The sequence below is a fragment of the Oncorhynchus masou genome, chromosome 1 (genome assembly GCF_036934945.1).
Source record: "Oncorhynchus masou masou isolate Uvic2021 chromosome 1, UVic_Omas_1.1, whole genome shotgun sequence".
Classification (NCBI taxonomy): domain Eukaryota; kingdom Metazoa; phylum Chordata; class Actinopteri; order Salmoniformes; family Salmonidae; genus Oncorhynchus; species Oncorhynchus masou.
The window spans coordinates 79,364,912-79,392,081 of NC_088212.1; the positions used below are offsets into that span (position 1 = coordinate 79,364,912).

General features: G+C 42.8%; 1 protein-coding gene across 1 annotated transcript in view; it reads left to right on the forward strand.

Annotated features, from left to right (window-relative positions):
* The window catches only part of LOC135551275 (solute carrier family 12 member 4-like), a 67,614-nt gene that overhangs the window by 27,539 nt on the left and 12,905 nt on the right, over positions 1–27,170 (forward strand). The window contains 12 exon segments of the mRNA XM_064982547.1: positions 7,713–7,807; positions 8,319–8,450; positions 8,909–9,055; positions 11,098–11,152; positions 11,353–11,483; positions 18,205–18,446; positions 18,804–19,018; positions 23,844–24,008; positions 24,174–24,272; positions 24,490–24,547; positions 24,754–24,928; positions 26,182–26,300. Of these exon segments, the coding sequence (XP_064838619.1) occupies positions 7,713–7,807; positions 8,319–8,450; positions 8,909–9,055; positions 11,098–11,152; positions 11,353–11,483; positions 18,205–18,446; positions 18,804–19,018; positions 23,844–24,008; positions 24,174–24,272; positions 24,490–24,547; positions 24,754–24,928; positions 26,182–26,300 (1,633 nt within the window).

The window sequence follows — 27,170 nt, forward strand, 5'->3', positions numbered from 1 at the left end:
TCTAGTCTCGGGTATAGTTCTGTGTCAGTCAGACTAGTCTAGGATATAGTACTGTGTCAGTCAGACTCTAGTCTAGGGTATGGTTCTCTGTCAGTCAGACTCTAGTCTCGGGTATAGTTCTGTGTTAGTCAGACTAGTCTAGGATATAGTTCTGTGTCAGTCAGACTCTAGTCTAGGATATAATTCTGTTTCTGTCAGACTCTAGTCTAGGGTATAGTTCTGTGTCAGTCAGACTAGTCTAGGTTATAGTTCTGTGTCAGTCAGACTCTAGTCTAAGTTATAGTTCTGTGTCAGTCAGACAAGTGTAGGGTATAGTTCTGTGTCAGTCAGACTAGTCTAGAATATAGTTCTGTGTCAGTCAGACTAGTCTAGGATATAATTCCGTGTCAGTCAGACTAGTCTAGGGTATAGTTCTGTGTCAGTCAGACTAGTCTAGGGTATAGTTCTGTGTCAGTCAGACTCTAGTCTAGAGTATAGTTCTGTGTCAGTCAGACTAGTCTAGAGTATAGTTCTGTGTCAGTCAGACTAGTCTAGGATATAGTTCTGTGTCAGTCAGACTCTAGTCTAGGGTATAGTTCTGTGTCAGTCAGACTAGTCTAGGTTATAGTTCTGTGTCAGTCAGACTAGTCGAGGGTATAGTTTTGTGTCAGTCAGACTCTAGTCTAGGGTATAGTTCTGTGTCAGTCAGACTAGTCTAGGGTATAGTTCTGTGTCAGTCAGACTAGTCTAGAGTATAGTTCTGTGTCAGTCAGACTAGTCTAGGTTATAGTTCTGTGTCAGTCAGACTAGTCTAGGGTATAGTTCTGTGTCAGTCAGACTCTAGTCTAGGTTATAGTTCTGTGTCAGTCAGACTAGTCTAGGTTATAGTTCTGTGTCAGTCAGACTCTAGTCTAGGTTATAGTTCTGTGTCAGTCAGACTAGTCTAGGGTATAGTTCTGTGTCAGTCAGACTAGTCTAGGTTATAGTTCTGTGTCAGTCAGACTAGTCTAGGTTATAGTTCTGTGTCAGTCAGACTCTAGTCTAAGTTATAGTTCTGTGTCAGTCAGACAAGTGTAGGGTATAGTTCTGTGTCAGTCAGACTAGTCTAGAATATAGTTCTGTGTCAGTCAGACTAGTCTAGGATATAATTCTGTTTCTGTCAGACTCTAGTCTAGGGTATAGTTCTGTGTCAGTCAGACTAGTCTAGGATATATTTCGGTGACAGTCAGACTAGTCTAGGGTATAGTTCTGTGTCAGTCAGACTAGTCTAGGGTATAGTTCTGTGTCAGTCAGACTCTAGTCTAGAGTATAGTTCTGTGTCAGTCAGACTAGTCTAGGGTATAGTTCTGTGTCAGTCAGACTAGTCTAGGTTATAGTTCTGTGTCAGTCAGACTCCAGTCTAGGGTATAGTTCTGTGTCAGTCAGACTCTAGTCTAGGTTATAGTTCTGTGTCAGTCAGACTAGTCTAGGGTATAGTTCTGTGTCAGTCAGACTCTAGTCTAGGGTATAGTTCTGTGTCAGTCAGACTAGTCTAGGGTATAGTTCTGTGTCAGTCAGACTAGTCTAGAGTATAGTTCTGTGTCAGTCAGACTCTAGTCTAGGGTATAGTTCTGTGTCAGTCAGACTAGTCTAGGGTATAGTTCTGTGTCAGTCAGACTCTAGTCTAGGGTATAGTTCTGTGTCAGTCAGACTAGTCTAGGGTATAGTTCTGTGTCAGTCAGACTATTCTAGGGTATAGTTCTGTGTCAGTCAGACTAGTCTAGGGTATAGTTCTGTGTCAGTCAGACTAGTCTAGGGTATAGTTCTGTGTCAGTCAGACTAGTCTAGGGTATAGTTCTGTGTCAGTCAGACTAGTCTAGGTTATAGTTCTGTGTCAGTCAGACTCCAGTCTAGGGTATAGTTCTGTGTCAGTCAGACTCTAGTCTAGGTTATAGTTCTGTGTCAGTCAGACTAGTCTAGGGTATAGTTCTGTGTCAGTCAGACTCTAGTCTAGGGTATAGTTCTGTGTCAGTCAGAGTCTAGTCAGTCAGACTAGGTATAGTTCTGTGTCAGTCAGACTAGTCTAGGGTATAGTTCTGTGTCAGTCAGACTAGTCTAGGGTATAGTTCTGTGTCAGTCAGACTAGTCTAGGGTATAGTTCTGTGTCAGTCAGACTAGTCTAGGGTATAGTTCTGTGTCAGTCAGACTATTCTAGGGTATAGTTCTGTGTCAGTCAGACTAGTCTAGGGTATAGTTCTGTGTCAGTCAGACTAGTCTAGGGTATAGTTCTGTGTCAGTCAGACTCTAGTCTAGGGTATAGTTCTGTCAGTCAGACAGTCAGTTCTGTGAGTCAGACTAGTCTAGGGTATAGTTCTGTGTCAGTCAGACTCTAGTCTAGGGTATAGTTCTGTGTCAGTCAGACTAGTCTAGGGTATAGTTCTGTGTCAGTCAGACTCTAGTCTAGGGTATAGTTCTGTGTCAGTCAGACTCTAGTCTAGGTTATAGTTCTGTGTCAGTCAGACTAGTCTAGGGTATAGTTCTGTGTCAGTCAGACTCTAGTCTAGGGTATAGTTCTGTGTCAGTCAGACTAGTCTAGGGTATAGTTCTGTGTCAGTCAGACTAGTCTAGAGTATAGTTCTGTGTCAGTCAGACTCTAGTCTAGGGTATAGTTCTGTGTCAGTCAGACTAGTCTAGGGTATAGTTCTGTGTCAGTCAGACTCTAGTCTAGGGTATAGTTCTGTGTCAGTCAGACTAGTCTAGGGTATAGTTCTGTGTCAGTCAGACTAGTCTAGGGTATAGTTCTGTGTCAGTCAGACTAGTCTAGGGTATAGTTCTGTGTCAGTCAGACTAGTCTAGAGTATAGTTCTGTGTCAGTCAGACTCTAGTCTAGGGTATAGTTCTGTGTCAGTCAGACTAGTCTAGGGTATAGTTCTGTGTCAGTCAGACTAGTCTAGGGTATAGTTCTGTGTCAGTCAGACTCTAGTCTAGGGTATAGTTCTGTGTCAGTCAGACTAGTCTAGGGTATAGTTCTGTGTCAGTCAGACTCTAGTCTAGGGTATTGGTTCATTGTATATTTAAATCCAGGGAGAAGGGTGTATTTTAGAGAACTCCATATCTATCAGGGAGAAGATAATCAAGCAGATACAGCCTGTGTTTCCATTAGGTGGACACTGCTCTTCTATTGATTGTTTATGGATTGACAGGTAGGTAACAGGTCAGGAATACTTCTGTCTTAGTGGTTGTTTTTACGGTGGCACACAGCAGCACTGATCATAGGCCTTTACAGAAAAAGACACAACCTCAATTAATGCCCCACCTTAGTGCTTACGAGACCATTTGGACTTTCCTTTTCCTGTTTTCTTTGTTTCAATGGGACCATATTAAAAATATGGCAACCAAATATGTGATAATTTTACTGGTGTGTTTGACGCTTAAAATTAATCTGCAAATATAGTATTTGTTAATACCTTGGCTAATAGTCTCTGCTTTGTATTTAATGTAAAAAGACAAAGAAAGAAGCTGATGGAACTAGAAACAGAGTAAAGAATTATATGATCTTCCAAAATGCATTCTGCTGATGTAAGTTGGCCTGTAACTTCAGTACACCAGTGATATGTTGACACTTCCAGTAATAGGCCTAGTTCAAAGACCTCTTCAGTCAAGCACATATGAAACAACTTCATTATATGTCTGGATAGCTTTGGAAACTTGGGTAGTCATGTTATTTCTCTCTGTAAAAAGCTAAAGTGAGTGCTGCCAGTAATGTGCTGACTTGTCTAATAGTAACAAGGCGTTCAGACAGAGGGGACTGTTCAGTACAGCAGGAGGAGGCGGGACGCTCGGCAGGGTTGGCAGTCTGTCTCACTTTGTTGGCAGTCCTTTGATCCAGTGGCTCAGAGGCATTTTTGTGGAGGCACCGTTTGTTCGTTGACTTGTTGGGACCTGTCGTTGTAAATCCCTGTGTGCTGTTCTTTTCAGCGCAGTGGAACTCAGGGCTCTCTGTGAGTCGTTCATAACAGTTCTGTTCATCTTTAATCTGTTTTAATTAGACATCAAATGTCAGGTCAGGAGAACCCCCTCCGGACCATTCAACTTTACAAACGGCACCCCGTCCCCATACCCGCCATCCTTTTAATAAGACCGACATGGGGAGGGTGTTGTGGTAGAGAGAGCGACATTTGGAAACATATGAGCGAACAGTACAGACAGAGATAAAGGATTATATGTTGTTTTACAAGTTCAGCATCCTTCGGTCATTATTTAGAACTGACGCTATGATGGCATGTACATTGCAATGTAAACACAAACACAGTGACATCCTTCCTGTATTACAATGTTCTCACATGGCACTAGCAGCAAACTGACACTAGAGGACAGTATTTGAATTGATTTGATCTTGTCTCTTTCACTGCCCCTTTTCAATGACATCAGACTAGTGAGTGAGTGTTTGGTCTTTACACACTTATTCCCATCTAATCTCAGAAATGGTACAAGGAGTTGACTCCCTCATCATTAGTGATTATTAAGTGGGACATATTTTCTAAATGTTTCACAGCATATCATTTTGAGTTGCCATTATGCGTTGTTAGCATCCAATGACAAGCCCATCATGGCCCATAGTACAGTTTTTAACAGTCACTTTGGCACTAATTTCAGAACCTTGTGGTCCTTTTTCAAAACTCTAGACACAAAACTCAAAACGGTCATCACTTGTAACACAGGCTGTCCAATGTTCAAAACATTGCATTGTGCATTCATATCGTTAAAGAAACCTTGCACTTGCAGAATCATTGGTTTAAATAACTCATTTATCATGAAATACCATAGGAACATTCATTTAGATCACCCACACACAAGATACCGATAGTTTCACTGTGTCGTTGTTCATACAATCATTAAATATTGTAGTACAAAATATGTGATACATGTTTCATTATGCTAGGCCTGACACTGGTCTGCCGTAATGTCATTGCATGCATCATCCATGGCCTGGAGAAGGGTGGCTTGTTCGGGAGGGCGCCTATCATATACCTTCCACCTCCATGTGGAGAAAGATTCCTCAATCGGATTAAGGAAAGGAGAGTATGAGGGTAAGTACAGGGTGGCAGATTGTGGTTGGGCCTGAAACCATGCTTGCACCATTCTGAGCATGGTGGAACCTGACATTATCCCACACAATGACATAGGTCTTGCCATCAGCTCTACAGACCTGATTTAGCTCATCAAAGACGGTTACATTCGAACAGCGAATCATGTGGCTGCCTGCAACTCAATATATAGAGTATATAGAGTAGAGAGCTGTAGATGTTGTTCGGCCAAACATTAGAACGGGCAAGATGCGTAATCTAAGCAACTTTGACCGTGGTATGATTGTTGATGCCACACATGGTGATTCCAGCATCTCAGAAACAGCTGCCTTCCTGGGATTTTTATGCACTACAGTCTCTAGAGTGGTGCGATAAACAAAACACATTCAGTGAGCGGCAGTTCTGTGGGCAAAACCACCTTGTTAATGAGAGAGATCAGAGGAGAATGTCCAGACTCATTCAAGCTAACAGAAAGGCCACAAATGCTCAAATAACAGCTGATTAAAACAGTGGTGTGCAGAAGGGCATCTCTTAACATACAACACTGTGAATAATTCAGGCTGTTGTGGAGGCAAAAGTATGACATAGGTGTACCTAATAAAGTGGCTGGTGAGTGTACAGTAATGTCAAATCTGAAAACGTGGTCTGGTAAAGTGGTACATGGGACCACAGAAATAGTGTCTGATAAAGAATGATGATGAAATATTACATCCATAGATAATGTAGTCCAATTGGTTCATATTCTACGGTAATTGGTGTCAATGGATCTCGTTATCCTGGAACTTTCATGATCTAAACATGGAATATTGTTTGTCAGTTTCCATAAAACTATGCATTAAGAGTAATGCAACAGTTACTTATCATTTTGAGCAGTTGTATCAATTGATAGTTAGATCATTGTAATGAAATAAATACAGTCATCTCAGATGTAATGTGTGAATTGCATTTTGAAATGGTAATACTTTGATGTTAAGTTGTGTCATTTTGAACAGGTGATTTAAGTTCAATGAACAAATTATGTTAGCTTTATGTGTATTGTATCCAAGCAATTGTAAAAAGAGTTTGTTTTGAAAAATTTGCCTTTTGATCATTGGTTGTGAATTTTGTGTCTAGAGTTTTGAAAGATGACATCAAGGTTCTGAAATTAGTTCCAAAGTGATTGTAAAAAACTGTAATATCAATGTGCTGTACGTAGTTGTGAAATACTTTAAGATCTTCTTATGCTTACTGTGTGTTTGCTCTGGCCTCTGCTCTACAACCCACAGTGTATATGTATTTGTGCCTGCGTGCTTGCTTGTGTGTACTCGCTCCTGTGTGTGCACTCCCCCTCCGGTGTGTGTGTGTGTGTGTGTGTGTGTGTGTGTGTGTGTGTGTGTGTGTGTGTGTGTGTGTGTGTGTGTGTGTGTGTGTGTGTGTGTGTGTGTGTGTGTGTGTGTGTGTGTGTGTGTGTGTGTGTGTATGCAGCCTCACACTGTGTGTTCTGGCCCATGCCCCTCAGTGAGTGACAGTTTGCCCTGTGTGACAGTGTGTTCTGAATGGCGCCTGACTATGTCCCGAGCCAGAGATCACAGTACACTGCTCTCTGCACACACTGTGGCAGCATGGTCACCCTCAGCAGCACTGAGGTACTGAACACTGTGGTGCCGGAGACAGGTAAGTAGAGAAGCTTGGCACCACTGAACCAGCATGGGTCTAGTTTTAGAATAGATGCCGGAGAGAAGTTAGCATTTTGTGTCTCGTGTTCAGCCCTACTTATAGGGTACGGCAGTCGGGTAATTGTCTGTGGCTCAGGATGTTAGTAATGTAACCGGTTGGATTTGTGCTGCAAGCAAATATTGTTTGAAGAGACTCGACCACTTGTCATGTTCTCTGATGATCCAAAGGTCAGGATCCTAATTTCTAGAAATAGATTGGTTTGTGTGTCGTGTATTATCATATTCACACAGATGCTGTGTGCACTGCCAGTAGCCCCAGGCTCATATCCTGCCTCAGCTTGATGTATCAAGGGTAACAGAGAACAGAGTTTAAACCAGAGAGAAATTACTAAGCAACTTTTTTGTCGTCTCTGCTCTATTTAATTGATTTTAGTTTTGTCCTGGATGATGTTTGGATATGAATGTATCTTTGGGTGATGCTTTGCTTACTGGTGATGCAAGAGAAGTCACTCACAATCTTGATCAGCAATGATGGGCTGAAACATTTTGCAATAGAGGGTTTGAGTGAATTCCTTCCTATTGTCTCTGTGCCTGATATGCTAAAGACATTAAAAGCAGTATAATAGTGTAGGATGCAGGTCTCTGGTTACAGTATACCTCACATAGCAGCTGCCGGGATTGATGACTTTGAACGTGGGAGTGGGAGACTGAGACAGACAGTGATGTCATACTGTAGGTTGTAGGCAGACTGTGGGAACTAACTTGGAGATTCGTCACAGTTAGCATCATGTTTTTATATTGCAACGTGTTGGTTGAGATGAAAACAAACAGACTGCTGTTTTACAATAGAGCACCGGCATGCATGAATGGGAACTGATCACAAACTGACTCTCATTATCACATTTCATACTTTATAATGACCCCTGTTTATCTTACCAAGGTACAGGTTGAAAATGTTATCCTTGTCTACTTTATAAATGTTTTATTTCTCTTCTTCTATCCCTTTTTTCAGGCCATGGAAATCACAAGGAGGATAGTCCTTTCCTCAGCAGTGCAGATGCTGACAGGAAGACTGATTTCTATGACAGGAACCTGGCCTTGTTTGAGGTCTGTCTTTAAAGTAACAGTCCAGTGTTTCCAGATTTCTAGGAAATATGACCTATAATTAATTACAATTTGAGTGAAAAGTTTTCCTTCCAAAAATATTGTAATTAAATATGTTGACTGCTTTTTTGTGTTGGAATGTTGGTGGGTGTTTGTTCTCCAAATTATGATTTGGCCACAGATAGGAGTATAGGATGAGTCAACAACATTATTTGGGTGTGAGTTAACAGAATATGGACTTTTAAAAGTGAGATGTTCACTGGACAGTTATTTTAAGTGGCTCACAGTGACTCTGATACTAATACATGACATGATTATACAAAACATCAATATTTGCTAATCTCAACTGCCAAGATTGATCGATCACTATATAGAACACCACTCCTACTTCAACCTATACAAATTCAGATCTTTACACTGCACTATAATACCATTTCACTGTAGGCTATTACACCCCTCAGACACATCAGGTACCCATCCAGCTCTAACTGTTCCCTGTTCTGCTTTCCTGCAGGAGGAGTTGGACATCCGTCCCAAGGTGTCGTCCCTCCTCAGCCGGCTGGTCAACTACACCAACATTACCCAGGGGGCCAGGGAGCACGAGGAGGCCGAGAACACAGAGACGTCACGCAGGAAGGCCCCAAAGGTCAGAAGTCACAAACACCACCTCTCTTTCTCTTCTTTTGAGTTTTAAACAGGCTTTAGTCTCTCTCTCTCTCTACCCCTCTGTCTCTGCACATGTTTGGATCTGAGCTTGCATGCGTGTGCTTTGGGTTGTGTTGGAGCCTGTTTGTTACAGGCTCTGCCCTGTGGGCCCCCTGGTGAGAGTTGATCAATATCTTACCTGATCAATTAGCTATTTCCTGTGGGTCTATCTGTGCTTCATACCATATTCAGAAACACACATAAAAACATAGACATTGAAACACACTACTCACACAAATATGGAAAACTACAGTAGTACAGTCATAGTTATCTTGACAACCAAATCGCTCATATCTGTTTCCTGTCTTATTTCTGTCACTATGTATGTTTGGTTCTTTTTTTAAATGTTGTTGTTTTTTCTCTCTCTCACTCAATCTCCCTCTCTCTCTCTCTCTGCAGTCCCCCAACATGGGTACCCTGATGGGAGTCTACCTGCCCTGTCTACAGAACATCTTTGGTGTCATCCTGTTCCTTCGTCTAACGTGGATCGTGGGCACAGCCGGCATCGTCCAGTCATTCCTCATCGTCCTCATGTGCTGCTCATGTGTTAGTACACACACACACACACAGTGCTGTGAAAAAGCATTTGCCCCCTTCCTGATTTCTCATTTTTTTTGCACATTTGTCACACATAAATGTTTCAGATCATCAAACAAATTTAAATATTACACAAAGATAACCCAAGTAAACACAAAATGCAGTTTTTAATTGATGTTTTTATTTATTAAGGGAAAAAAAGCTATCCGAACCTTCATGGACTTATTTGGAAAAGCAATTGCCCCCTAAACCTAATAACTGGTTGTGCCAACCTCAGCAGCAACAACTGCAATCACACGTTTGCGATAACTGGCCATGAGTCTTTCACGTCGCTGTGGAGGAATTTTGGCCCACTCTTCTTTGCAGAATTGTTTTAATTCGGCCACATTGGAGGGTTTTAGAGCATGATCTGCCTTTTTAAGGTCACAACACAGCACCTCAATTGGATTCAAGTCCGGACTTTGACGAGGCCACTCCAAAACCTTTATCTTTTTTTTTAAGCCATTCAGAGGTGGACTTGCTGGTGTGTTTTGGATCATTGTCCTGCTGCAGAACCTAAGTGCGCTTCAGCTTGAGGTCATGAACTGATGGCCAGACATTCTCCTTCAGGATTTTTTGCTAGAGAGCAGAATTCATAGTTCCATCTATCACAGCAAGTCTTCCAGGTCCAGAAGCAGCAAAGCAGCCCCAGACTATCACACTACCACCACCATATTTGACTATTGGTATGATGTTTTTTTTCTGAAATGCTGTGTTACTTTTACGCCAGATGTAACCTTCCAAAAAGTTCACCTTGTCTCGTCAGTCGACAGAATATTTTCCCAAAAGTCTTGGGGATCTTCAAGATGTTTTTTGCCAAAAGTGAGATGAGCCTTTATGTTCTTTTTGGTCAGCAGTGGTTTTCTCCTTGGAACTCTGCCATGGATGCCATGTTTGCCCAGTCTCTTTCTTATGGTTGAGTCATGCACACTGACCTTAACTGAGACAAGCGAGGCCTGCAGTTCTTTATATGTTGTTGTGGGTTCTTTTGTGACCTCTTGGATGAGTCGTCACTGCGCTCTTGGGGTAATTTTGGTAGGCCGGCCACTCCTGGGAAGGTTCACCATGGTTCCAAATTTTCTCCATTTGTGGATAATGTCTCTCACCGTGGTTTGCTGGAGTCGCAAAGCTTTAGAAATGGCTTTATAACCCTTTCCAGACTGATAGATGTTAATTACTTTGTTTCTCATCTGTTCCTGAATTTCTTTGGATCGCGGCATGATGTCTTGCTTTTTGAGATATTTTGGCCTGCTTCACTTTGTCAGACAGGTTCTATTTAAGTGATTTCTTGATTCAACAGGTCTGGCAGTAATCAGGCCTGGGTGTGGCTAGTGAAATTGAACTCAGCTTTCCAAAAAATGTGATTAACCACAGTAAATTCATGATTTAACAAGGGGGCAAATACTCTGTCACATAGGGCCACGAAGGTTCAGATAATTGTATTTATTAAGGGAAAAAAGCTATCACTTAAACTGAATTTTGTGTTTACTTGGGTTATCTTTGTGTAATATTAAAAATTGTTTGATGATCTGACCAATTTATGTGTGACAAATGTGCAAAAAAATAAGAACTCAGGAAGGGGGCAAATACTAACATGCATACACACACGCACGCACGCACACACACACACACACACACACACACACACTGTCTGGCAATGTTAGAAGATACTGTTCTTGTCCACTTGCCAAACCCCCTGTTAAAACTGGGTCACCGGCCAGCCAGTTAACATTACCAGCCTGATTAGAACCCACAGCAGTTTCCACATCCTGCTGTTTACTCCAAAGGACATGTAATATATTTGTGGTTTATGTCTCAACCTTTCCAACATGATTGATGAATTCTGTTCAGTTGTCCAATGACAAGTGGTGCCTCTATTGCTAAGTGTGTTTATTATGTGGATAAAGAGCAGAGTGTATTGGTTGATGGGCTCAACATAAAACATCCAGAACTCTCTCATAAAGACTGACTGGCCTTATTTGATGGTGTTCATATTCTCTCCTGTTTGACAGACAATGCTCACTGCCATATCCATGAGTGCCATAGCTACAAATGGTGTTGTCCCAGGTGAGGGTACAGTACAAGCTTTGAAGACTGAGAATCCAAACTTACATTTTACACTTAAAATACTTTAGTTGTAACAGTTACATAAACATGACATTAAGAAGATAATATCATTTTTTATGACATGACTAACAAATGATCACACCATCAGTCTATTCTGACCAGTTTCATCCATGTTAACTCTGTTCTGCTCTCTGTTGTAGCCGGAGGGGCGTACTTCATGATCTCTCGTTCCCTGGGTGCTGAGTTTGGGGGGGCTGTAGGAATCTGTTTCTACCTGGGAACAACCTTCGCTGCTGCCATGTACATACTGGGAGCTATAGAGATCTTCCTGGTGAGTTATCATCTGCTCCCAAATGGCACCCTATTCCCTATTTAGTGCACTACTTTTGATCACGACCTAAAGTAGTGCAATGTGTAGAGAATATGGTGCAATTTGGGATGCAACCAATATACCGCAGTAAAATAGGTCAATGTACTCAAACATTTTGAGATGGAGTAACTTACATGTAAAAATGGGATCCAAGGGGCGGAGCTAGCATGTTGGAGTGAACGGCTGTGTGTGAGAGGCTCCTGCAACTTATTTTGCGAAATAGTCTAATTTACCTACTTTATGACACTTTTTACAACAAACGTTTCTTTCTAATACAAGATTGTAACTTTCTATGTGAAAATGCCGAGTAATAAGCGACCAAAGGACAATAAATCCACAGCAGAGGCCTACTCCCCACTAAACAATGAGACAGACATGACGGGAGGCACCTGCAACAACGTGACACTTACAGAACTTACCCGGGCTTTGGGGGAGCTACGTGTTGCTATAGCTGAGGATCTTCAGGCTACTATTGATGAACTGGACACCATAATCGAGAGCATCATTCGAACGGTCACTTCGCAGGGTCAGAGCATTGTGGACCTTGAGAAAGCTTCTGAATTCAACGATGGTAGGATCGACGAGGTAGAGAAGCTATGCACGTCATTGCAGGATAGTGTGCAGAGGCTTTCTGTGAAAGTGGTCGACCTGGAGAGCCGATCCAGACGTAATAACCTTTGTGTTGTTGGTCTGGCAGAGGGGGTGGAGGCGGGCTCTCGCTCCACCAACTTCTTCGCCAAGCTATTGAAGGATGCAAGGGGCAACTGAATGAGGGGTAACCTGTCAAAAAAAGGGCACCCATTTCATGTCTATGAGGATTATACGCCGGATGTGGCAACGCACCGCGCCGGCTACAGACTCCATCTTCGCCCAGCCTTGCTCTTCCCTGCAGGACTAAGAATTACCCCTCCTTCCGGTGAGAAGATTTGGCTCTCCTCGGTTTTGGACGCAGAGAAGTTTATCCGGGAATATACGCCAATCCCCCGTACAGGTTAGAGCAGTGGTGGGGCCGTCAGGGCCAACAAGGCCTTCTCTGCTGGCCTAAACATCATCAGAATATATATATTTTTTAAATATATTTTCCCACAAATATGTATTAAATTATTCCCCAGAATAAGAGTTACACTCTTCATTTCATAGCGTTCCTCTTGGTTGCACTGCTTCCAGCCCCAGGTTGAGATTTGGAGGGCTGGTCTTTATGTTAGATATTTTATCCAATCATATTCAGCCATCATGTGTTGCCAGGGGTCTAAAATCTGCCCTCAGGCCTTCAGAATCAACAGTGCGGGCACTTGTAGCTTAAAGTGAATGGAAATTAAAATTTAGTGTCAACCAATCAGCTTTAGAGTTGGCTATTGAACGCCTGCTGGCTGGCTCCAGTGTTGCACAGGAGCCAGCTAGCAGGCGTAGTGCCTGCACATCTTTTGATTGGATTACCAATATTGAGAGGCAGGTCCTATATGGGCAGGTCTCAGAACTAGGAAACTGAAATTGATCAACGAATTAATTTGCGTACTACTAAACTGTTTTTTCAACCCACAATGGCGGAAGGAGAAGATATCGATTTGGTCGAGGATATAATTATAACGCCATTCTCAAGACAAGCTTTTCAAGAAAAGTTAGACATTGTCAGGAGAGGTAGACGCCGACGCTACAAAGCCAACGCTACAAAGACAGGCTCCGAGAAGCACTGCAAACTGTACTGCTGGGAATGCCTATTATTTGCAAGTGATCAATTTGGTGTTTGGAGCCACACTGGCTTTGCAAACCTGAGTTGTCTAACCAAGGCAGCAACGAGACGCCAAAGTACGGCTGGGCACTTACAAACAATGGTGCTTTTGAAAACTTTTGGGGACACCCGAGTGGATCTACAGCTCAACGAACAAGCGCGCAGGGCAACGAAGCTGCACAATGAAAAGGTATTGTACTCTTCCCCTGCAATTCTCTGAATAAAAATGTCAATTTCAAGGTGACGCAATGCCTGTTTATACTGCGTTTCTGTCTAAATGTATAGTATCTAGAGCCATGGCATCATAATGATGGTAATAAGAGGTGGATTAATTCGGGTGGGACTGTGTAGGATTTCACTGAAGGCCCAGGCCCCAGAACCACGGCACGCAACTGGGTTAGAGTGCCTTGTCATTGTGTGTTAGGGTCTGCTCATGGACTCGAATCCATACTATACCATAATGGGTGAAACCGTATTAAATGGGTTCAGCAAGGGCTACCGAATATGTAAGACACTGAGCCGACCAATGGATGGTGGTCAGAGCTCTCATTTAACGTTAAGTTCACTTTCATCCCGGCTGTGCTCGGAGCGATGCGTATTTGGGAGGCCTTCCAGGTTTGATCATTGACACTTTCGGCTGGATATACAGTGCCTTGCGAAAGTATTCGGCCCCCTTGAACTTTGCGACCTTTTGCCACATTTCAGGCTTCAAACATAAAAGATATAAAACTGTATTTTTTTGTGAAGAATCAACAACAAGTGGGACACAATCATGAAGTGGAACGACATTTATTGGATATTTCAAACTTTTTTAACAAATCAAAAACTGAAAAATTGGGCGTGCAAAATTATTCAGCCCCTTTACTTTCAGTGCAGCAAACTCTCTCCAGAAGTTCAGTGAGGATCTCTGAATGATCCAATGTTGACCTAAATGACTAATGATGATAAATAGAATCCACCTCTGTGTAATCAAGTCTCCGTATAAATGCACTGTGATAGGCAGGTCAGAGATACTGTTGTGAAGAAGTTTAAAGCTGGATTTGGATACAAAAAGATCATCATTAGTCATTGGAGGGGATCTTAACTGTGTGCTAGACCAATAGTAGATCCTCTACCCGGCAAACCCCTACCTCCTATTCAAGCAAATTCTTGTATACCTACATAAAAAAATGAACTTATTTGATATACAGGTATGGAGGATCGCTAACCCTACGGGTAGTGAATATTATTTTTACTCTCATGTTCACAATGTTTACACTCGAATTGACTACTTTTTGGTTGATGCTAAACTACTCCCCTATACCTGTAATGTGAGGTATCATGATATTATAATCTCGGACCACAGTCCACTCACCTGCTCCCTGAGATTGGGTGACATTGTACCAAACGAGAGGATCTGGAGGTTGAATCGTCAGCTCCTCACAAAACCAACATTCTGTGAACATCTTAAAGACCAAATTAAATTTTTATTTGATACCAACGACAACACAGAGTCTTCCCCAGCATTATTATGGGAAACACTGAAGGCTTTTCTGAGAGGCTGTATCATCTCCTTTCAGGCTGCCAGGAGTAGGCAAAACAGAGGAAAACTGGAAGAACTGGAGGGACAAATTCACTTACTGGATAGGGAGAATGCTAGCCACCCATCTATGGAGAAACAAAAAAAATTAACTCTTTCAAATTTGAATATAATCAGATTCTCTCAGCTAAAATTGCTAAATCTTTTCTCTATGCCAAGCAAAAATATTTTGAGTTTGGTGACAAACCATACAAATTACTCGCCAGACAACTTCGAAAAAATGTGAGTGACCGAATGATTCACAAAGTTAAATCTGCATCTGGGGAATTACATCAATGACAGATTCCGTCAGTTTATATCCATCTATCCATCTCTATATCCATCTAAAGTGGATCCTAACCCCTTAATTATGCAAAACTTTTTGGAGGACTGTAATCTTCCTGCCCTGAACCAGGAAGATTCTAACTTCCTGAATAAGGAAATATCTCTAAGAAATTCGAGAAACAATTAAAACTCTAAAGAGTGGCAAGACCCTGGGCCCAGATGGATACTCTGGTGAATTCTATAAAACATTCAGCAACATGATCTCTCCCTACCTGCACAAAATGTTGGTTCAGGCCAATGAGGATGGAGCTCTCCCATCTACTTTGGATGAATCGTTCATTACAGTTATACATAAGAAGGGTAAAGATCCGGAAGAGGTAGGGTCATACAGACCAATATCTCTCCTTAATACAGACCAAAAGATTTTAGCAAAAACACTGGCTAACAGGCTTAGCACTTTAATTGGAAAATTGGTCCATTCGGACCAGACTGGCTTTATCCCTAATAGAAACTCATTCTTCAATCTCAGGCGCCTCTTCAACATTATGTATTCTCAGAGGTTACCCAACTAGGATCTTGCCGTTATATCTCTTGACGCCGAAAAGGCCTTTGACCAAGTTGAGTGGCCCTATCTATTCAAGATCCTACAGAAATGGAATATTGGAGATAGGTTCATAAATTGGATACAGCTTTTATATAGGAACCCCTGTGCGAGAATACTCACTAACCAGGGACAAACACTAAACAGGGTTGTGCTCTGTCGCCTATGCTCTTCGCCCTAATTATCGAACCTCTCGCTCAGGCGAGTAGATCTCATGCAGCAATACACGGCTGTAATACTAAAGATACTCTAAATAAGATTTCCCTATACGCAGATGACATCCTCCTCTATGTAACAGAACCCCAGGCTAGTATCCCAGCTATTCTTGGTGATCAATTTGTTTGGTACCTTCTTGGGATACAGAATAAATTGGAACAAGAGTGAGTTAATGCCCATACGGTCGCAAAACACCTCCTGGCTAGAACATCTCCCAGTTAAGTTATCTTCAGAAAAATGTACCTACCTAAGAATTGTAGTTACCAAACAATACTCCTTACTATTTAAAGAGAATTTCCCCTCTCTGATGCAAAAACTCATGGCAAACATACAATTTTGGAGAACTCTCCCAATTTCTCTGCTCGGAAGAATTAATGCCATTAAAATGGTCTTCCTCCCACAACTGCTCTACCTATATCAGAACATCCCAGTATTCATACCTAAATCCTTTCATAAACACCTGGACTCAATTATCAATCCTTTCATCTGGGCTTATAAAACACACAGGATAGGTAAAAAACACCTCTGTAAATCCAAGATGGAAGGAGGATTGTCTCTTCCAAATTGTATATTTTATTACTGGGCCGCTAACCTCCGCGTTGTTATGTTTCTGCTGGATGCTGCACTTCCGTCATCCAGCTGGCTTAGTATGGAGCGTGAGGAGTGTCATCCCTTCTCTATTGGGGCTGTGATTTTGTCGCCTGTCAATCTGGAGATGTCACTTTGTTGTAACAATCCTATTATACATAGCACAGTCCGAATCTGGAAGCAAATTAAAGTCCACTTTGAGCTTAGACCAATGTCATTCATGCTCCCTGTCGCCAGGAATCCCTCCTTTGCCCCCTCTAACATTGATAACACCTTTGAGCGATGGGGAGAGTTGGGGATAAGTACCATAGGGGATTTATATATAGAAGGGACCTTTGCTTCCTTTGAGTTGCTGAGGGAAATTTATAATCTTCCCAGAAGTAATTTTTTTCAGATACCTACAAATTAGAAACTATGTTAGAAAACACCTCCCAACATTTGGGAATGCTAAACCTTCCATGTTTGATGGATGCATAAAAATATGCCCCACCTCAGACAAACTGATATCGCGTCTATATGATGCTTTTCAATCTGTTAGCACACCTTCTACAGATGCCATTAAGGCCAAATGGGAGGAAGAACTAGGGACTGACATTTTGGTGGCAGACTGGGAAGAGAGCTTGGAGTAAATCCACACATGCTCCATTAACTCCAGACATTGTCTCATACAATTCAAGGTATTACACAGATTACACTATTCCAAAATTATGCTGCATAGGATATTTCCTGATACATCCCCTATGTGTGATAAATGTCAAGCTGTGCAGGGTACACTACTCCACTGCTTTGCCCTATGCTCTAGCTTGCATAGTTATTGGTGTGGAATCTTTGGGATCCTCTCTGAAGTTTTGGAGACTTCAATAGATCCAGATCCGCTTCTGATAATCCTGGGAGTGTCTGAGTCCCTAAACGGATTAACCAACCCCCCAAAACAACTCATCTCTTACGGTCTCATTTCGGCAAAATAACTAATCTTGTTGTTTTGGAAAAGGAGGGAAGCGCCCTCTACCAAATTATGGCTCAGTGAATTGGCAAACACTGTACACTTAGAAAGAATTAGATATATTCTGAACAATAAAATATCAACATTTGATCAAATCTGGCAGCCTTTCCTCTCCTACTTGGACGAGTCGGCGCTGTGAATTTGTACTTATTAACGCACTCACAATTGTAATAATTTAATCTACATTAATCTATGTGCTGGCCCCGCCACCTGAGCAGTTGGGGGGGAATATGGGGAAATGGGGGGGTTACATCTACCCTCTTTCTTTCTACATGTCCTTGTTCTGTATGTCTTGTTTTGTATTATTTGTTTTGTACCCAGAACTCTGGGTCTTGTTGTTGCTGTCTGTTCTTTTATGTTTAGATAAGAATTGTATACCTGTCTTTTATACCTGTACACCATTCTTGTGTGTGTTCAATAAAAACATATTTGAAACAAAATGGGATCCAATAACATTAGCTGAACATACATTTGATCCACATAATGTTGCTGTTGTAGACTGTAGTATATGACTGATAGTCGTATATATACTCGGAGGACTCAAAATACATTTAAAGTGAAAGGCTTATGTTCTGCTCTTACTGTATAGTGAGTTGTAGAAGCCATTATAAGTGCATTATGAATGCACATATAAGGTATTAAATGTGTGTGCCTCACAGAAAGTGTACCTAAATTAATTAAGTTGTCATTGTCCTCTCCCAGAAATACCTGGTTCCCCAGGCGGCCATCTTCCACGCCAGCGACCACCACGGGGGCGACAGTGCCATCCTCAACAACATGAGGGTGTACGGCACCATCTGTCTCAGCCTCATGGCCGTGGTGGTCTTTGTGGGGGTGAAATACGTCAACAAGCTGGCCTCTCTCTTCCTGGCCTGTGTCATCATCTCTATCGTCTCCATCTACGCCGGGGCCATTAAGTCCGTTTTCCAACCGCCCGACTTTTCGTAAGGCACTGGGGATTTTTTTTACTTCTTTGTCTAAACAGGAAATGGGGATAATGGTATAATTGATGTGGGTTTAATTTGGTGTTAATGATCAGTTTGCCCCTGACGGAAACCAAAACACTTTCTGTTCCACTGGCTGGAATGGTCAAGGGAGATATAACTGTATTTCTTTTGTTGAACTTTGTCCTAAAGATCTAGCTACTGTACGCATACTGTAAAAAAATGTCAGTGTAGTTATAATATAGCTAATATCTGATCTAAAGTAGAGTGAAAACACAGATATTATCATCACATTATCATGACATGTTATCATCGCTCTGTTGATAATCAGAACCAATAATATTCCTCTTTCTCCAGGATCTGTATGTTGGGTAACAGGACACTGGTGAGAGATCAGTTTGACGTGTGTAGTAAGATGGTTCTAGAGGGCAATGTGACTGTACCTAGTCAGCTGTGGAGGAACTTCTGTAGCTCTGGCAACATGAGTAGTCCTCAATGTGACGACTACTTCAACCAGAACAACGTTACAGAGATACAGGGAATACCAGGACTGGCCAGCGGCATCATCAGAGGTAAAGACCAAAGTCAGAGGATGGACCATAGTTGTAATAATATGGCTATTACCACACTCCTGGGTCTAGGATACAGATCTAAGATCAGCTTCCCCCTCCCACTGTCCTTACCTTAACCATTAGTGGTGGGAAATGTATAACTGACCCAAGATTAGCATCTGGGGGCAGCTTCACCCTATTACTATAGCCAATGGGGGCCAACCAGCTAGGGGGCAGCAGAGCCACATCCACATCCACTTGTATTTGTTTTTATTTGCTTTACCTTTATTTAACCAGGTAGGCTAGTTGAGAACCAGTTCTCATTTACAACTGCGACCTGACCAAGATAAAGCAAAGCAGTGCGACACAAACAACAACACAGAGTTACACGTTGAATAAACAAACATACAGTCAATAATACAATAGAAAAGGTCTATATACAGTGTGTGTAAATGAGGTAGGATAAGGGAGGTAAGACAATGAATAGGCCATGGTGGCGAAGTAATTACAATATAGCAATTAAACACTGGAGTGATAGATGTGCAGTAGATGAGTGTGCAAGTAGAGATACTGGGTTGCAAAGGAACAAAATAAATAACAGTATTGGGATGAGGCAGTTGGATGGGCTATTTACAGAAGGGCTAAGTACAGGTGCAGTAATCTGTGAACTGCTCTGACAGCTGGTGCTTAAAGTTAGTGAGGGAGATATGAGTCTCCAGCTTCAGTGATTTTTGCACTTCGTTCCAGTCATTGGCAGCAGACAACTGTAAGGAAAGGCGGCCAAATAAGGAATTGGCTCTGGGGGTGACCAGTGAGATATACCTGCTGGAGCGCATGCTATGTGTGGGTGCTGCTATGGTAACCAGTGAGTTGAGATAAGGCGGGGCTTTACCTAGCAAAGACTTATAGATGACCTGGAGCCAGTGGGTTTGGCAATGAATATGAAGCGAGGGCCAGCCAACGAGAGCATACAGGTCACAGTGGTGGGTAGTATATGGGACTTTGGTGACAAAACTGAAGGCACTGTGATAGACTGCATCCAATTTGCTGAGTAGAGTGTTGGAGGCTATTTTGTAAATGACATCGCCGAAGTCTAGGATCGGTAGGATGGTCATTTTTTCGAGGGTATGTTTGGCAACATGAGTGAAGGATGCTTTGCTGCGAAATAGGAAGCTGATTCTAGATTTAATTTTGGATTGGAGATGCTTAATGAGAGTCTGGAAGGAGAGTATACAGTCTAACCAGACACCTAGGTATTTGTAGTTGTAATTCTAAGTCAGAACTGACCAGAGTAGTGATGCTGGACGGGCAGGCAGGTGTGGGCAGCGATCGGTTGAAGAGCATGCATTTAGTTTTACTTGCATTTAAGAGTAGTTGGAGGCCACGGAAAGAGAGTTGTATGGCATTGAAGCTCATCTGGAGGTTAGTTAACACAGTGTCCAAAGAAGGGCCTGAAGTATCCAAAATGGTGTCGTCTGTGTAGAGGTGGATCAGATAATCACCAGCAGCAAGAGCAACATCTTTAATGTATACATAGAAAAGAGTCGGCCGGAGAATTGAACCCTGTGGCACCCCCATAGAGACTGCCAGATTTGACACATTGAACTCTGTCTGAGAAGCAGTTGGTGAACCAGGCGAGGCAGTCATTTGAGAAACCAAGGCTGTTGAGTCTGCAATAAGAATGTGGTGATTGACAGAGTCGAAGCCTTGGCCAGGTCGATGAATACAGCTGCACAGTATTGTCTCTTATCATGATATCGTTTAGGACCTTCAGCATGGCTGAGGTGCACCCATGACCAGCTCGGAAACCAGATTGCATAGCAGAGAAGGTACGGTGGGATTCTAAATGGTCGGTGAACTTTAAGTTAACTTGGCTTTCGAATACCTTAGAAAGGCAGGGTAGGATAGATATAGGTCTGTAGCAATTTGGGTCTAGAGTGTCTCCCCCTTTGAAGAGGGGGATGACTGCGGCAGCTTTGCAATCTTTGGGGATCTCAGACGATACGAACGAGAGGTTGAACAGGCTAGTTAGTAATAGGGGTTGCAACAATTTCGGGCGGATAATTTTAGAAAGAGAGGGTCCAGATTGTCTAGCCCGGCTGACTTGTAGGGGCTCAGATTTTGCAGCTCTTTCAGAACATCAGCTATCTCAATTTGGGTAAAAGAGAAATGGGGGAGGCTTGGGCACATTGCTGTGAGGGGTGCAGGGCTGTTGACCGGGGTAGGGGTAGCCAGGTGGAAAGCAAGGCCAGCCGTAGAAAAATGCTTATTGAAGTTCTCAATTATCATGGACTTATCGGTGGTGACAGTGTTTCCTAGCCTCAGTGCAGTGGGCAGTTGGGAGGAGGTGCTCTTATTCTCCATGGACTTTACGTGTCTCAGAACTTTTTGGAGTTAGTGCTACAGGATGCAAATTTCTGTTTGAAAAAGCTAGCCTTTGATTTCCTAACTGCCTGTATATATTGGTTCCTACCTTCGTTGAAAAGTTGCATATCGCAGGGGCTATTTGATACTAATGCAGTACGCCACGGGATGTTTTTGTGCTGGTCAAGGGCAGTCAGGTCTGGAGTGAACCAAGGGCTATATCTGTTCCTGGTTCTACATTTTTTGAATGGGGCATGCTTATTTAAGATGGTGAGGAAAGCACTTTTAAAGAATATCCAGGCATCCTCTATTGTCGTAATGAGGTCAATATCCTTCCAGGATACCCGGGCCAGGTCGATTAGAAAAGACCTGCACGCTGAAGTGTTTTAGGGAGCGTTTGACAGTGATGAGGGGTGGTCATTTGGCCGCAGACCCATTATGGACGCAGTCAATGAGGCAGTGATTGCTGAGATCCTGGTTGAAGACAGCAGAGGTGTATTTGGAGGGCAGGTTGGTTAGGATGATATTTATGAGGGTTCCCGTGTTTACGGATTTGGGGTTGTACCTGGTAGGTTCATTGATCATTTGTGTGAGATTGAGGGTATCAAGCTTAGATTGTAGGATGGCCGGGGTGTTAAGCATGTCCCAGTTTAGGTCACCTAAAAGCACGAGCTCTGAAGATAGATGGGTGCAATCAATTCACATATGGTGTCCAGTGCACAGCTGGGGGCAGAAGGTGGTCTATAGCAAGCGGCAACAGTGAGAGACTTGTTTCTGGAAAGGTGGATTTTAAAAGTGGAAGCTCAAATTGTTTGGGCACAGACCTAGATAGTAAGACAGAACTCTGCAGGCTATCTCTGCAGTAGATTGCAACTCCGCCCCCTTTGGTAGTTCTATCTTGTCGGAAAATGTTATAGTTAGGGATGGAAATTTCAGGGTTTTTGGTGGTCTTCCTAAGCCAGGATTCAGACACGGCTAGGATATCCGGGTTGCCAGAGTGTGCTGAAGCAGTGAATAAAACAAACTTAGAGAGGAGGCTTCTAATTTTAACATGCATGAAACCAGGGCTTTCACTGTTACAAAAGTCAACAAATGAGAGCGCCTGGGGAATGGGAGTGGAGCTAGGCACTGCAGGGCCTGGGTTAACCTCTACATCACCAGATGAACAGAGGAGGATAAGGATAAGGATAAGTATAAGAACTGGTCATCTGGTACGTTCGGAACAGAGAGTAAAAGGAGAAGGTTTCTGGGCACGGTGTAATAGATTGTACAGACAAAGGTATGGTAGGATGTGAATACAGTGGATGTAAACCTATGCATTGAGTGACGATGAGAGAGATATTGTCTCTGGAAACATAATTTAAACCAGGTGAGGCCACCGCATGTGTGGGAGGTGTAACTAAAGTGTTAACTAAGGCGTATTGAGCAGGGCTTTAGGCTCTACAATGAAATAAGGCTATAATTACAAACCAAAACAGCAATGGACAAGGCATATTGACATTAAGGAGATGCATGCGTAGCCGAGTGATCATTGGGTCCATTGAGTAGCTGGGCGGGCTGGAGACACGGCGATTCAGACAGCTAGCGGGCCGGGCCTAGCAGGCTAGCAGAAGGGCCTTAGAGGGACGTCGTGATGGAAGAAGTCAGTTGTAGCCCCTTCATACGGTTACGTCGGCAGATCAGTCGTGATGGATCAGCAGGGCTCCGTATAGAAAAGGGTCCAGGCCAATTGACAAAATAGGTATTGTAGCCCAAGGAGTGGCTGATGAACCTCTTCAGCTAGCTGGGCTAATTGGTGCTTGCTTCGGGACAGAGACGTTAGCCAGGAGAAGCCAATCAGATAGCCACAAGATAGCTGCAATGATCCAGGTGAAGAGGTTCAGAGGTTGCGGTAGGAATCTGAGGATATGGAGAATAAGAAGTCCGATACGCTCTGGGTTGAATCGCATTGTGCATCACTGGCAGGAGTTGTCCAGGCTAAAGGTTAGCTGATGACCGCTAGCAGTGGTTAGCTGACTACTAGCTAGTAGCTAGTTAGCTTCTGTTGGGGGTTCCGGTTCTGAAGTAAAGAAAATAGCAGATCCATACCACATTGGATGAGGCGGGTTGCAGGAGAGTATGTTGAAGTTGGGGTTAAGAAAAATATTTAAAAAATATATGTGAAGAAAAAATATATAAAAAGATATATACACGGGACAGGACGAAGACAAAAGACGCCTGACTGCTATGCCATTTTACAATAGTGATGACATGTAATTACAGTAAAACATAGACTTTGTGTACAACATGTTTGTAGTGATTTAGCTATCTAAAAAGGTGAATATGTATACTTTGTAAAACATTTTCTGTTATTACAACAATAATTTGTGATGTTGTAGAGCTTTGGGTGTTGTCGTGCCGTTAGGTGGATGCCATTATGTTGCTTACTTTGTGGATGGGATGCTAGCATTTCTATAAACTTGGTTCCTGATGCATGTTTTAGATAACATGTGGGGAGACTACCTGGAGAAGGGTCAGATCTTGGAGAAGGCAGGTCTGCCCTCAGTAGACGTCCACGGGGCTGTGGAGAGCGTCGGCCTGTACGTCTCAGCTGACATCGCTACCTCCTTCACCCTCCTGGTGGGAATCTTCTTTCCCTCCGCCACAGGTAAGACCTGGCAACCCAGATCCATAACTGGCAACCCAGACCATGAACTGGCAACACCAGACCAATAATCCCAGCTGGCAACCCAGAGACATTTTTGTTCACTGATTGGTCAACATTCTGAGAGTTGTCAGTAACTGATGTGTCCTTCATGTCCCTGTACTGTAGGTATCATGGCAGGCTCCAACAGATCAGGAGATCTGAAAGATGCTCAGAAGTCCATCCCTATTGGAACCATCTTGGCTATAACCACTACTACCCTTGTCTGTATCCTTTCATGGAGTCAATAGTCAAATCAAATCAACATGTATTTGTCACGTGCACAGGATACAGCAGGTGTAAACGGTACAGTGAAATGCCTACTTGCAAGCGCTTCCTCATCCATATCAATAGGCAGTGTTCTCCCCAAGTTGTTCAATGTCTAGATACATCTGTCTTCCATACTGCATGTGTTTCTGTGTGTTCCTTAACATCCTGTCGTCAGATTTCAGCTCTGTGGTTCTGTTTGGGGCCTGTATTGAAGGAGCAGTCCTAAGGGACAAGTAAGTGAACTTGTCTGTAGCATTAGGCCACATCTTTGACATCACAAGATACATTCAGGTCCAGACAATAGCCTGTCTGCTTCTCAACAACATACAGTACAAGCTTGTAATTATATTTGTTGGTATGGCAAAGCACTTCAGATGCTGTGTTTGTTGGTATTGATAATGGCTCCGCTAACAGGTCCATGTCCTCTCCTGTCCTGTAGGTTTGGGGATGCAGTCAGTAAGAACCTGGTTGTGGGGACTCTGTCCTGGCCTTCCCCCTGGGTCATCGTGATTGGCTCCTTCTTCTCCACCGTGGGGGCTGGACTACAGTCCCTGACTGGCGCCCCTCGTCTCCTACAGGCCATCGCCAAGGACAACATCATCCCCTTCCTCAGGGTAGGCCCAGCCACAGGTAGCCTAGCGGTTAAGAGCATTGGGTCAGTAACCAAAAGGTTGCTGGTTCAAATTCCTATACAATGCAAAGCATCTAGTGGCCTGAACAGCCATAATTCAAGGTTTCTCTAGCTGCCACCACTGTTTGTACACATTGCTTGATACATTGCTCGGCTCTATGCCCATGTATGCTCACAGTGGCCCTACTATTAGATACATAATGATACACAACTAAAAACTACAGTGAACAAGAGAATAGAGTTGTGGTTGTCTTTCCTTACTCATTTGAATGAAGCTGAACATAGAAGTTCATTTGCATTCCCACATGTAAATTATTGTTGGTAGAAGAGGATTAGCTATATAAAAGAAGGGCATTATGTAACCCTGTTATAGGATCAGGTTAAGCGACCATGAAAATTCTTGTAAAACAACTGGCCTAGGACCAGTACTTAGAGGCCCAATGCACCCGTTTTTCAATCAATAACAAATCATTTCTCGGTAACAATTAAGTACGTTACAATAGTAGTTTTCCATTAAAGTCAACAAAAATAGATTTTTTAGCAAAAACATTTTTCTCAAGCAAGAATTTAGACAGGACTTTCTGGGAGTGGTCCTAGTGGGGAGGGGAAAACTGAAAACTAGCTGTTATTGGCAGAGAGTTTGGAACCCTATTTATTATTGTCTTTTAAAGTTTCACTATGCAGAAATCGCTCCGCCAATTTCCTGGGTGCAAAAATTCAAGTAGTTCACCAAATTTCAGTTTATGTGATAAAACAAGCACACGTATAGTGTAGAGAATCATTGTACCATCTAAACCGTTGTGAAATATATTTTCAATAACCAAACATATATTGTATTTTCAGCTGTTTGAAGCTGGTGTACAAAACTGAAAGTAAAAGATGCAAAAACAAAATGTAAGAACTGGAAGCATAGAAATAGTGCACATAGAACACATTTACCTCTTGTTAGATTTGCTTTCAATGTGAATGACGAATCTATAACTATAATCTATAACAAATGTTTTCACATTCCACCTTTACAGTGTTAGTTTCATCAGCTGTTGTACAATCTGATATGTAACACAGGGAAAATGGAATTTTGACTGCACTGGGCCTTTAAGGCCACTCAATCCATAAATGATCGGTCCCATTGGCTACAATACAACAATCAGCCTGAAATAAAACAAATAAAAAACAAACCATCACAAAAGAAATTATGTATTTCTAAAGTGTATATTATTTTATTTTGTGGTGCAGGTGTTTGGTTATGGCAAGGCCAATGGGGAGCCAACCTGGGCTCTGTTACTGACAGGGCTGATTGCTGAGCTGGGCATCCTCATAGCCTCTCTGGACATGGTGGCCCCCATCCTCTCCATGTGAGTCACACACACACACACACACACACACACATGCACGAAACAGACTAAACACACACATACACATGCACGAAACAGACTAAACACACACATACACATGCACGAAACAGACTAAACACACGCATACACATGCACGAAACAGACTAAACACACGCATATGCATGCAGACACATCAAACATGATTATTTAAAAGCAGGCAAATAGGGATGATTTCAAATCATATGTTGGGTGAACTTGCTGAACTTGGGGCCTCCCGAGTGGCGCAGAAGTCTAAGGCACTGCATCGCAGTGCTAGCTGTGCCACTAGAGATTCTAGGTCGCAGCCGGCTGTGACCGGGAGACCCATAGGGTGGCGCACAATTGGACCAACATTGTCCGGGTTAGGGTAGGGTTTGGCCGGCAGGGATGTCCTTGTCCCATTGCGCACGAAGAGACTCCTGCGGTGGGCCGGACGCAGTGCACGTTGACACTGTCGCCAGTTGTACAGTGTTTCCTCTGACACATTAGTGCGGCTGGCTTCCAGGTCAAGTGGGCATTGTGTCAAGAAGCAGTGCGGCTGGGTTGGGTTGTGTTTCGGGGACGCACGGCTCTCGACCTTCGCCTCTCCCGAGGCCGTACGGGAGTTGCAGCGATGAGACAAGACTGTAACTACCAATTGGGTACCACAAAATTGTGGAGAAAAAGGAGTAAAAAATCAAATAAAAAATGAATTGCTGAAATTACTCCCATCAGCCAAAGTCATGTAGTTTACATGGGAGAAAACAGACTCTTGATGACTCTACTTCCCTTCTCAAACACTGCTATTAAACCATAAACATCTCACAGATGTTTAAAAAACATTATGGTCCTCTGAGGAGTAGTTTGGGCGGC